Here is a 13,318-nt window from a genome sequence, read left to right on the forward strand (position 1 = left end):
ATTCAGTTAATTATTTTTGTAGCTTTCAATAAGTTGAGATCAACATTGAATTAGCTTCTGTTTACTCTTTCGATGCTAGGGACTACCATGATACATTGCTACTGTTTCGGCCTAAAGAATGCGAACACCTATCTCAATACTTCAATAGACCCACCAACCACCATCTTAAACAATAATAAATTAAATGATAATTAACTTATTCTAGCAGAAGTCTACGATTGTCTCTGTTTTTCTTTTGCTAGTATCCTATCTTTTGCAGACTTTGCTGTGTTGGTATCGTATTTCTATTATGTGCTTCATAGAATGATGCTTGAATATGTCGATTTGTTTTTTGTACAATTTCTTTTTATATACAAAGAATATAAATATTTTTAAAAGAAAAGTTAGGAATGAAATTGAGAAAAAAAAAACAGCAAAAGTGAAGAAACAAGAGTGAGAGCATGTGTTTATATCATTACTCCACATTTATTTTGGTGATATTGATCTTTTCATGTGTTAAAATATGATTATTTATATATCTTTTGTTATTAGTTTATATTTTTAGAATAATAATTTTATAATATAATACCATATTTTTTTGTGATAAAAAATTTAGAATTAGATCTCAGTTGATTTTTTAGAAAAAAAAAAGAATCTTAACATTATTTCTATTAGTTTTAAATTTTTTGACGAGTTATTTTATGATGGAAAAGGTTGCATAATCTTGTATTTTAGGATAGGTCATTCTAATTAATGATTATAGTGTGACTGAAAACTCTTGGAGTACCGTGTGAGAGAATAATGGGTGAGGGAGGAGAGTCCGGTAAGAGTAGGGGAGAAGGTCCGAGGGCAGCACACGGTGAGAATGAGCATTTCAAGGAGAATAAGGGGGAGAGCTTAGGGAGGGTTGCGCCAGGTGCTATGGAGGATTCGCATAAGGGTAGTCATAGTGGGATTCAGAGGATATCTTTTCGCGATAAGGTTATTGGTTCTTCACAAGCAGCGGGACAACGCAGAGTAGATGGGTTATAAAGGAACACCTTAGCAATGGTAATGGGGAAGCAAGGTGACCCCAAGCCGCCAACAGTAACTTTCACTGACGAAGCCAGGATTTCTCTTTCAGAGCCTTACAACGAAGCTATTGTGATTAAAGTTCTGGGAAAACACTTCAGTTATATGGCCTTGGTTCATAAACTGAAGGGGATATGGAGACTCAAGGGTGGCTATGAGGTTCTCGACGTGGGCTTTGGTTATTTCCTAGTCAAGTTTGATCACAACGAGGACAGAGAGAAGGTCCTGTTAGGAGGTCCATGGTTGATATTAGGCCACTACATCGCGGTTAAGCCGTGGTCGTCAGATTTTAGACCATGCGAAGACTCTTTTGGGATACGATGGTCTGGGTAAGAATTGCTGGATTAAGCATATGGTACTATCATGAGAGAGCTATGATGCGAATTGCTTCTGCTATTGGTAAACCCATAAAGATTGATTTAGCGACTAAATCGGCAGAAAGAGGCAAATTTACTCATGCCTGCGTTCAAGTGAATCTTGGATTACCAGTTGTTCGGAAGATTATTGTTGATGGCTATGAATATGATGTGGAGTACGAATGCCTGCAGTTGTTATGTGAAAAGGGCAACTGTTTCGGCTATACCGCAGTCACATGCAAGGGAGAGGCAGTAGATGTTAAGTCCGGGGATGAGACTCGCAGTGATGGGGCGATGAGGAAGGCAACGGATCTGAGTGGCCAACGCTTAGGAAACCAAATGGAGAAAGATTTTGAATTTGGTAACAATCCCAATTTGTCTGCGTCAGTTACGGATTATGTGGAGAAAGATGAGGTTACATTGCATGGCAAGGAGGCTAAAAATGGGCACGTGATGGAGGAGGAAGGGTGGACTAAAGTAATAGCTAAGGGAAAAGAAAAATTGATCTTTTCAAAAGTAGCCCAAAATGGTTCATTGAAAAAGTAGCACTTGGTTTCTACAAAGAAGATTAGGCTAAGTTCAGGTAAAGGCCCAATCATAAAGAAAGGAGAGAAGGCTTTGATGGGCCATAGGGCAAGTATTGGGTCTTCCAAGTTCAGGAAGCACCATGCTCCAATGCTTGGCAAAGGAAAAAATCAGGGTGCCAATCTCATACCCACTGTAGCGACCTTCACTCCTATAATCAAGAACGGCCATAAGAGGCTGAGACTGGCATCTCTCCAAAGCTCACCGGTGCCGCTGAGCAATGATGGCGGTGTGGGTCAGCAGCAACGGATTTCACCTTCTACGTCACCTAATGCGATGGGGAGTGCTCCAGAACAAGTGTTGGGAATGGAGAAGCAGGACTCTCAAAAAAATCCTGGCGGCCCGTCTACTTCTTCATAACGGTCCTCGCCTGAGGTTGGTACTTTTTTTGATAATTTAGTTTTATGGATAATATAGATATCAATTTTCTTTCCTGGAATATTAGAGGGGCTTCTAACAAATTGGCCCGAGTTCACTGCAAAGAGTTAGTTAGCAAATATCATCCAACTTTTTTTTATTATTCTGGAAACTCATGTACCCTTTGAGCGTTTGAAATATTTCTGGAGCAAGCTTGGTTATCGGGATGTTGGTGTTGTAGAGGCAAGTGGTCATAGTGGAGGAATTTGGATTTTATGTTCTAATCCTTCAATATCAGTGAGAGTTTTAGATGCAGTTGATCAGTGTATTAGCCTTGAGATTCAGATGGGTGCTTTTTCTAGTTTTTGCAGTGTTGTGTATGCTAATCCTCATGTTCATCGGCGTATGAGGTTGTGGAATGATTTGATCAGGGTCTCTAATATGATTCAAGGCCCTTGGATTGTGCTAGGTGATTTTAATGATATTCTGATGCAGAACGAGGTGAGAGGAGGTTCCTTTTATAATGCAAGATCGGAGAAGTTTGCTGAAACCTTGGCTGAATGTAATTTGTTTGATATGGAGGCTATTGGGAGAAATTTTACTTGGTTTCGAAAGGTGAAAGGTAGGCTGCAGGTAGCAAAAAAATTGGATAGAGCGGTGATCAATCAAGAGTGGCGCCTTTTATTCCCGGAGGCATATAATGAGGTGTTAGCGCATCTTCATTCTGATCATTGCCCCTTGCTCATTAGATGCAAGAAGGAGGAGACTGCTAAGAAAGGTAACCGTCCTTTTCGATTCCAGGCTACTTGGTTAACCCACCCCCTCTTTCGGGATGTTGTTCATACAGCTTGGAGTAAAGGAGCCCCAGATGTTATTAAGAGTTTGCTTGAAGTCCAAAAGGATGCGCTTAATTTCAATAAAGAGATTTTTGGAAATGTGTTTGTTAAAAAGAGGGAGCTTGAAAGACAACTAAATGATATTCAAGTGTCTCTGGAAAGATGGGAAGACCCGGAGCAGCAGATTAAAGAGCAAGGTTTGCATGAGGAGCTAAACTCTATCCTCCTCCAAGAAGAGCTAATATGGTACCAAAAATCTAGAGAAAAATGGATTAGATGTGGAGACCGAAATACTAAATTTTTTCATCTTCAAACGATAATCAGGCGAAAAAGGAACAAGATTCATGGATTGTTTCTTGAAGATGGCACTTGGTCTTCTGAGGCGACGGTTTTGGAATCGGAAACAAACTATTTCTTTCAAAAACTTTTCTCTACAAGGGAGGCAGTTAATTTGGATGCCATGGGGGAATTTTCTTGTCCTTCTCTTAGCAGAGAGGCCTGCCAAAAGCTTGTTGAACCAGTAGCTCTCGAAGAGGTGAAAAGAGCTGTGTTTGGCATGAATTCTTTCAAAGCTCCGGGTCCAGATGGATTTCAAGCTCTCTTTTATAAAGAATTTTGGGAATCTCTGAGCAGTGATGTGTGGGGCTTAGTGAAGAAAGCCTTTGCAGGTGAGAACATCAGTGCGGCTGTGTTTGACACATTCATTGTTCTGATCCCCAAAGTTGAAGCTCCGTCTTACCTGAAAGATTTTCGTCCTATTAGTTTATGTAATGTGATTTACAAAATTATTACAAAAGTCCTTGTTAATAGGTTTCGTCCTTTCCTTTCTGAGATCATTGGACCGCTTCAGGGTGGTTTTATTCCAGGGAGAGGAACAACGAAGAATATAATAATTGCGCAAGAAATAATGCATTTCATGAGGAAAACCAAGTCAAAGAAGGGTTCTATGGCATTTAAGATTGATCTTGAAAAAGCCTATGACAGAGTAGACTGGAGATTCCTTGAAACTTCCTTGATCAAATTTGGTTTTCCTGTGGCTACTATTAATCTTATCATGGCTTGTGTGACTTCGTCCTCTTTGTCTATTCTGTGGAATGGTAATAGGCTTCAAAGCTTTAAACCCATGAGGGGGCTGAGACAGGGGGATCCCATGTCCCCTTATCTTTTTGTGCTCTGTATGGAGAATCTTTCTTGTCTTATATCGCATAAAGTCTCTCAAGGATCCTGGATCCCCGTATTTATTTCTAGACATGGACCAAAAATCTCTCACTTGATGTTTGCTGATGATCTCTTACTATTCTGTAAAGCAACAAACACTCAGGTGACAGAGGTTATGAAGACACTGTATATGTTTACTCAAGCGTCGGGACTGAAGGTGAATATCCATAAATCTAAGGCTCAATGTTCCAAGAATGTTTCAGCGAGAAGAAAAGAGGTGCTTTCAGGGATCTCTAGTATCCGATTTTGTCAAGATCTGGGAAGATATTTGGGAGTTAATATTGGTCATGATAGGGCTTCTAGGAAGATGGCGCAGGAGGTCATTGACAAGATACAGAGAAAACTTGCTAGTTGGAAAGGGTGCTTGCTTAACAAGGCAGGCAGACTTTGTCTTGTGAATGCGGTGATGACTTCTATTCCAGTTTACAATATGCAAGTTTTCCTTCTTCCGAAGTATGCGTGCGACAAGATTGATTCTTTGATGCGTCAGTTCTTATGGAAAGGTCAATCGAATGGGAGAGGGTTGCCGTTGGTCAAGTGGGACATTGCTATAACTTCTAAGAAGGCAGGTGGCTTGGGTGTTAGAGATACTCTCTGTGCGAACATGGCTCTACTTGGCAAGTTGGTTTGGGATTGTCTAAATAATAAGAACAAGTTGTGGGTGCAGGTTCTAACTCACAAATACCTCCAGAACTCCAAGGACTTGGGCAGCAGTCATTGTCACAATGCCTCAATTACTTGGAGGAATATTCTAAAGGCTTATGATATCTTAAAAGAAGGATTTCGATGGAATGTGGGAAATATGCAACAATCAATTTGGTACGATGAGTGGAGTCCTCTTGGCAAACTTTGTGAGCTTACGTCTTATGTTCACATATCTGAAACAAATTTTTCTCTTGCTGATTTGTGGAGCAATGGTACTTGGGAGGGGGATAAGCTTGTAACGCCAATTTCTCATGAGGTCAAACAGTTTCTTCACAGTCTTGGGCCTCCTTTAATGTCAGAATCAGAGCCCGGATGGATTTGGTGGTCCGCATCACTAAAAGCCTATAGCTCTCGAGAAGGTTATCGTTGGCTCCTGACAAAGAAAGTGAATTCGATCGAAAATAGCAACTGTGGGTGGATTTGGCGCCTTAATTTGCCAGAGAAGATAAAGATGAAGATGTGGTTGGGTCTACAAAATGCGCTTCCGACAAATGCCTTCCAGTTCAAGCGTCATTTAACTGATTCGGATAGATGTTCGAGATGCAATGCAGATCTGGAAACAATGGAGCATTGTCTTAGGGATTGTGAGAAATCAAGATGCATTTGGCAAATGTTGGATCCTTTGCTTATTGATTCATTTGAAGGTACTCCCTTGGAATTTTGGATTCGGAAGGTTATGCCGGGCAATGAGGCAATTGTAGGGGCGGGTCTTTGGTGGGTGTGTTGGCATCGTTGCAATGATATTTTCAATAATGGAGATCAGTGGTCAAACTATAAGGTTGTTGCTATGGCTCAGATTACTGCTAATGATTTAAGAAAGTCTGCCAGTACCAAGTGTATAACTTTCAAGGATCGAAGGAGTTGGAAACCTCCAACAGGTGACACTTTTAAAGTTAATTGTGATGCGAGTCTGTTTTCTGATTGGAACCTAGCAAGAATTGGTTGTGTTATTAGAGATTCTAATGGGCGTTGGATTTCGGGTTGTTCTAGTAGCTATCCTCCAGGGCCTATCGTCAGATGTGAGCTTTTTGCTGTTTGGAGGGGTTTGATTTTAGCTTGGGATTATGGCTTGAGAGATATTGTGTGCGAAACAGATTCTCTTAACATTTTGCACATTTTAAAAAATCCGGCAAATGGGCTAAATTGTGATGTGGTTGATATTCTTCAGAAGATACAGGAGCTTCTATCAAGACCTTGGGTTGTGGATTTTGAATGGATTACCCGTGATGTTAACGCTGTGACAGATTGGCTGGCGAGATATGCGGTCAAAACCAATCCAACTCATGTTATTTGGTCGGAACCTTGTGATGAGTTTCAGTATCTTATGCTTGTTGATTTAGGATAATCTCTTTTTTTCTTTGTTTCTTTTTATTTAGTCACCAAAAAAAATAGTGTGACTGAAAGCATCGGTGTACACAATAAGTTTCCATTTCATGTGATCACATAACGTCGTAATCTTGGAGGACGATCACACGAGCTTCTCTAATTAGAACATGTTTAATGGATTTCAAAACACTAATATCAGCCACAACAGAAGCATATAAAGAAACGTATATGTTTCTCACTCATTTAGAGAACGAAATAATTTGATTTCGTCTTTTGGGAACATGCATGAGTTTCACACAATATAGCCTATATTTCACTAGTAAATTATCAGCAAAACCCAGCATATATATCAATCTAGATTAACGTTGCTACTGTGCTGAATGAAAACTTTTTCCTCGCCTGCTGAAACGACGTGGCTACATTAGAGGTAGACGTGTGTTGTGTCGCTGCAAAATTTCTGCTGCATTCGCAAAAATTGCAGAAACTATCAGAGCAGTTGTCGCCTTATTGGTAAGTGTTGGTTACAATTAGTAATTGGTAATCCTATAGTTAATCTACTGGGCTTTTTTCTGCTGTTTCAGAGAAATTTTTGATATATGAGTTTGGACTTGCTTTTTTGGTTGGTTTGAACATTGTGTGACCCATACGATATGTTAATAAAGTTTTGGACTATATATGAAGCAGGAAAAAAATGATATAGACCTAAATAATAATAATAATAATAATAATAATAATAATAATAATAATAATAATAATAATAATAATAATAAGGTGAAGTATATTTTTTGTTTCTAAAGTTTGATAAAAATTTTAAAAATATCTCTAAGTTTTATTTTGTTTTAATTTTGTCCAAAAATTTTTTATTTGCATCAAATATACTCCTGACGGTTAATTTTTCAAAAAATTTAAGACTAATTCAATAATAATTTCATAAGGATAACCCTCAATAATTTCATGTATTATTGTTTGATTGGTTTTAAATTTTTTGAAAATTTAGTCGTTGAGGGTATATTTGATACAGATCGAAAACTTTTTGGACAAAATTAAAACAAAATAAAACTTAGGAGTATTTTTAAAATTTTTGTCAAACTTCAGGGACAAAAAACATACTTTACCCATAATAATAATAATAATAGAGTTAAACTAAACCTCACTTGTAGACAAGGATTCAGATTCTTAGATTCGTGCCAGAGTGAACATGTTTGGCTCCTTATATGAATGATAATGTTAAAGAGAATTTATGATGGACTGATACGAACATGAAATACGACGTGACACAAAACATTTCGATACATAAATTTTAAAATTTTATAAGATATAAGGACAAACATATATATAAAATATAAAATATTTTATAGATAAAATATAATGATATTTTAATATTTTATTGATAGTAAAATATAAATTTATTTTTTAATTGATTTTACTGTCTTATTTTAATTATAGAGAGTATTTAAAATATTTTTATTTTAGTAAATAATAATATATATTATTTCTAAATTTATTTCGAGAATATACGTTGAGAATAAAGTTAGATACATTAACACGTGATGATATTTAGATGTGTCAGAAGCGTATCCGAAAAATGGATATCAACTAATACTAAAGTAACATTTATAACTCAAAACAATATTATATCAACTAATACTAAATAAATTATGAGTAACCTAATTTAATAAAGTATATTTTCATATATTATTCGTATACTAATTATTTATGTTTTTGATATAAAATACATTTTGTCAATTTCTTATGCTAATTTTAATTCACTAAATAAATATTAATTTTTATTATAAACTTGATTAATTCAAATAACTATTTAAATTCATATTTTTTAATAATTTTTTATTTAAAAATAATTTTAAATAATATAATCTAAATGACTTCTTAATTTATTATAATCTATTTTAATATAAAAACTTGACAAACATAAACTATGCTAATCTCAGCTCATTTTTAATCAAAATTAATTTTATGCAACTTCTTATTTATAAACTTCAATCTAAACACATATTTAGTAGTAATAAATTCTTTTTTACAATTTTAGTTTTCTTTTGACATTTATTATTATTATTTTTTTGGACAGGATCTTTTGTCATTTATAAACTTTATCTTTATTCAATAATACAATCAAAAAACCCAAACCTTAGTGTAAGCCCAATTATTTACTAAATTGTTGCTGGGCCATAAAAAAAAATCCAAAATCATAATCATCTTCATTAACGCATGAGTTGAGATTATGTAATTAATTATCTTATATAGTACTCTCTGGCACACTGCAGAATTGTCTAAGACTTTACCAACAACATAAACACGTGTTGTTTTTTTCTTATGACACATAATTTTAGCACCAACTGAAAAAATTTCTTTTCAGCACCATAGTATTGGCCTTAAATATTATATTTTTGTTCGAACATGTTAAAAGAGGTGTAAGCGAGTTTTTGAGCATGTCCAGAGTTTTTAAAAAAAGTGTTAGTATCGTTTAAATTTAATCCGGAATTATTTATTTTGCCTTGTATATGATGTCTTAAGATTTTTTTTCTATCTACTTTTTTATATTAATTTTTTCTTACAATTTTACCAGTTTATACATATTTGAGAATTTTTTTTCTTGTCCTGATTTTTTAACATTATATTTATTTTTCTAGTGAATAAAATACTATTATTATCTTTTAAAAAAAACCCGGATTAAGCCTTTAATGTTGTAGACATATTTTGACCTTAGCTTTTAATTATTATCATTTGAGGTAAATTAGTACTAATATATTATCCATGATCTATTCTATTATAAAAAAAAACGATATAAAAAGGATTTGGAGAATAGCAAATCTTTCTTAAAACGTCCTTCATTATATATAACTGATAAAAAAATATATTTTTATCATTTTAAAATTTGAATTCAAAACTTTTTAATTTCATTTTTATTTATTTTGTATATTTAATTTATAAAAAGTAAATTAATCGAAACGTAAATATCCATCAATGTCATTGTGCGAGACCTACTCTCGTGCCATGTGGTAATAAAAGGGCCTTTCTGTTGGTAAAGTGAACAGTATAGATCTTTAAGATCAGACATCATTTTTCTAGTTAGTATCCAAACTATAGAGGATTTTTCTAAAAGATGATAGAATGATAGATAATAGAATAAGGTTATTATGGATAATCAATTGAATGTGAAAAGCTAAAATGGACGTGAAGATGGGAAAAAGTCAAAAAGATACACGTTACATTCTTTAGAACACCAAAACGTTACGCAATAAATAAAATTCGTGTATCTGATCGCAAAACTCATTCATATTCACCATCCTTGAATTGGCCACCGCTTTTGAGGATCCGGAAGCCAAGCAGACCGTTTCTTCTCCTTCTTCACCGCCACTGCCGCCTCCTTGTGGTGGGAACTGGAAGAGAAGGTTCTACTTGTGAAGGACAAAAACTTGCTTAGAATTCCCAAATTACCCTTCTTACTATGCTTCCTTTTCGGATCACTGAAATCGTGTTCCCCAATTATCCTCATTGATTGGGAGAGCCTCTCATAACCACCACATTCCAGGTTCAAAGATTCTGATGAGAGTAATATGCGTTGCGACTTCGATACCCTGAAGCTTCTGCTGCTGAAATCCATCTTCAACTTCAACTTCAGCTTAATTAAGGTTAAGCTGCGGTTGTTTTTTTTTTTCTAAGGCTAAACTAAACCAAAAAATGAAAAATAAGAGAGAACAATTAATGGGTTTTTTGTGGATGGTGACATGGTTAGTTGGGAAATTAAATGAGAATAATTGAATGGCTTTATTGCTTTACCAAGAAACCAAAAGTCAACTGTGGTGGGTATCAATTATAAAAATGAGGTTATTTATATTGTGTCTTAAAATAGTGTTTGTTTTAAAATATTGAGAGAATTAAGATTTAGCATTATGTTTGATACTTAGATATTGGATTAAAAATTTTAGTTTTTACTCCTAAAATTTTAATTTTTTCATACCTCTAAAAGTGATAATACATGGATAAAAATTTTTTGGAATGGAGATTGAAATTTTATTATTTTATTTCTAACATATTTTCGTTCAAAATTTTATATTCTAAATCTATTTTTTACCCTCAATTTCACCACACTTTTCACTCTACCACAATACTTCTACCACCAACAATAACAGTAGTGACAATAACAACAATTTCATAAATTAAATTTAACAATAATTCTAAAAACAACAATCTCATAAAAATAACAATCTCAGAATAGAAAAGAGAAGAATAGTATAATACAGAGACAACACGGCGAGCACAAAAGACAGATGCATCAGGGAATAGAGGCACAATAGCAGCAGTCTCCTCCCTCTGGTATTCACCTATGATGAACTTGAGTCCTCCACGAATGGATTCGACCTCAATTGCAAGAGAAAAACAGAGAAAAAGAGAAACAAAGGAGAACAGAGGCCAGCACTAAAAGAAAGACTAGACCTGGTAGGTTGGTAAGGAACAGCGACAACAGTGACAAGACAGATGCAGAGGTGGCAAAAGACACTAAAAACACGACCCTTAAGAGTACCTAGCGGCAACACTGAAGTGCGCTGGGCTCGAGGAAATCATCATCTATGCCGACCTTAACAGTGGTTTCGGCGGTGGGATTAACAAAAGAATTATTTTTTCATTGTTCAATTCTTCGAGCACAGTGTAAAGGAGAAAAGGAGTGCACCTTTATGAAAATTAAAATAGGAAGGGGTTAGATTTTCAATAGGCATGGCAATTTCTTCCGATGGAGTGGGTATCTGGTGAAATTTACCCGTCAGATGATGGATTTAGGAAAAATTTTTTACCTACACAGACAGGGATGGAGACCCGCAAAATAAATGAGGTGGGGACAGGGAGCAAGATCCCCACCCCGTGGAAATCCGTATAATACCCGCATATAGGAAATAACAAAAATACTCCTATATATATATATATATATATATATTAGTTACGAGAAACCCTAAGTCTTACTCTTCTTTTCTCTGTGCCGTGACTACTCACTCTTCTTCTTTCAAAATTCAGATTCTTTCCCTTTTGGCTTTTCCTTCTCGGTCTCTCTTGATTCCTCTCCTTTTCTTCGCCACTCTCCTCCATTCTTACCGCTGTCTACGTCATCGCGACCCTCATCCCCTCTCATTGCTTTCACCTCACACTCTCAAGGTCACCGCGAGAAGCTTGAAGAGTTGTCATCGACTTCGGCCGGCAGAGGCAGAAGCGTTCTTTGCCATCACCCTCTTCTTCTTTGGAAGAGGCATAATCGTTCTTCGTCATCGCCGTTTTTGTCTTCGACAGAAACATTGTTCGTCGTCGTCTTCTTCATTTGCGGCAAAGAAAGAATCGTTATTCGCCATCGCCATCTTCATCTTTGGCAGAGACAGTCCAGTCTCCATTGTCGCGTCCATCAAGATCATTTTTTGCCGTTGATCATTCTTCCTTTTAATAAATTATAACTTTTTTATATATATATATATATATATATATATATATATATATATATATATATAAAATATTTAAAAAATTAATTTTATATGTTGTCTATTTATCAATTATAATTTTTTGGGCTATGCTATGTGTACACCAAAATCAGCCACCAAAGTTAGCCACCAGTATAAAATACATGTTGGAATACAAATACATATTGAAAATAAATTAAATCACACATGTATTTATACACAAATACATTAGTGACTGATTTTAGTATACAAATAGCATTTTTGAAAATTTTTATTTATATCTTACATCAAAATTATATATAAAAAATGATTATAAAAAATACATATATGTATATATATATAATTGATCTAACTCACGAGCTAATGAGCTGAGCTTATTCAAACTCAAGTTTGGCTCATTTAATTTATGAGCTCAATTCTATGCTCAAGCTCAGGTTACCAGCTCATGAGTTCAGCTTATCGAACTATTAACGAGTCGAGCTCAGACTAACTCATGAGCTAGCTTGACTCACTTTTAGCCCTATTGGTACAGGATCCCCGTTACCCGTCGCGAAAATGGGGAGAGAATAAGGACAGATTATGGGTAGCGGAAGCGGGAGCCCTATGGAAACCCGTTGCCATCCCTAATTTTCACTTTAATTCTTAGGGATATTTAAATAATTTGAAATATTTTAGCCTCTATTTTTATTTTAAATTAAACAGGATATTGAATTATAACTCAATTTTGTACCTTTTATATCAAATACAATACTGGATTTATTTCAATCTCTCAATCTCTCAATCTCTATCTTTTAATATGAATTTCTCAATTTTAATTTCTCTTTTAAATATTACCTAAAAATATATATTAATTACAAATTAAATTTTTTTTATTAAAAATATAAAAAAATTTAAATTTTAATATATTTATTTTATACCTATTAAATAAAAAATTTAAAACATTTTCCTAATACTTGTAAATGTTTATGCTTTGATTGGTTTGGTATAGTTGAGCGTGATCTGAGTATCTGCCAACATCGTAATCCAATCCATATACTGTTTCTGACTCTTATACGCCGCGCCCTTTCCTTCTCAAATTTGAATGACCAATAATTCAATATCTTCTGTTAAAGCCAAAGCAAATATGAGAACACCAAAGTATGACATGGACCTGTTTGTTAATTAGTTTTCTCAAGTCATTAAGTTAGCAATTCTTTTCACTTTACAAACCTTTTAATTTCAAAAGATGTAGACATTAGGAGGGCCAAAAATATTTAAACCTATACGTTATATAAGCCACTTTTATAGATTCCATTATTGAACATTAATAGATGAGATATAAAACAAGTATAATAGAGATATATAAAAGAAGAGTAATTTTAAGATTATAGACAAATTAAGTTATACGCAGTAAATTTGAGTTGCAGATATTTTGTTTATGTAGAAA

General features: G+C 34.7%; 1 protein-coding gene across 1 annotated transcript; it reads left to right on the top strand.

Moving 5' to 3' along the window:
* Positions 1 to 1,427: 1,427 nt before the first annotated feature.
* LOC130980419 (uncharacterized) lies at positions 1,428 to 6,452 on the top strand. The gene is made up of 4 exons (XM_057904104.1): positions 1,428 to 1,883; positions 1,974 to 2,288; positions 2,409 to 2,475; positions 2,590 to 6,452. The coding sequence occupies exons 1-4, from the start codon at positions 1,428 to 1,430 to the stop codon at positions 6,450 to 6,452; spliced, it is 4,701 nt and encodes a 1,566-aa protein (XP_057760087.1).
* Positions 6,453 to 13,318: the final 6,866 nt, after the last annotated feature.

This window comes from Arachis stenosperma, chromosome 5 (assembly GCF_014773155.1).
Source record: "Arachis stenosperma cultivar V10309 chromosome 5, arast.V10309.gnm1.PFL2, whole genome shotgun sequence".
Lineage (NCBI taxonomy): Eukaryota > Viridiplantae > Streptophyta > Magnoliopsida > Fabales > Fabaceae > Arachis > Arachis stenosperma.

What these genes read in the sequence shown, in the direction of transcription:
- LOC130980419 (XM_057904104.1), top strand. Translation starts at nt 1,428, where the DNA reads ATGCGAATTGCTTCTGCTATTGGTAAACCCATAAAGATTGATTTAGCG. An exon ending in AGGAGGAAGGGTGGACTAAA is followed by an intron (nt 1,884 to 1,973) that starts GTAATAGCTAAG and finishes TCTACAAAGAAG; the next exon opens with ATTAGGCTAAGTTCAGGTAA. An exon ending in GCCCGAGTTCACTGCAAAGA is followed by an intron (nt 2,476 to 2,589) that starts GTTAGTTAGCAA and finishes TTGGTGTTGTAG; the next exon opens with AGGCAAGTGGTCATAGTGGA.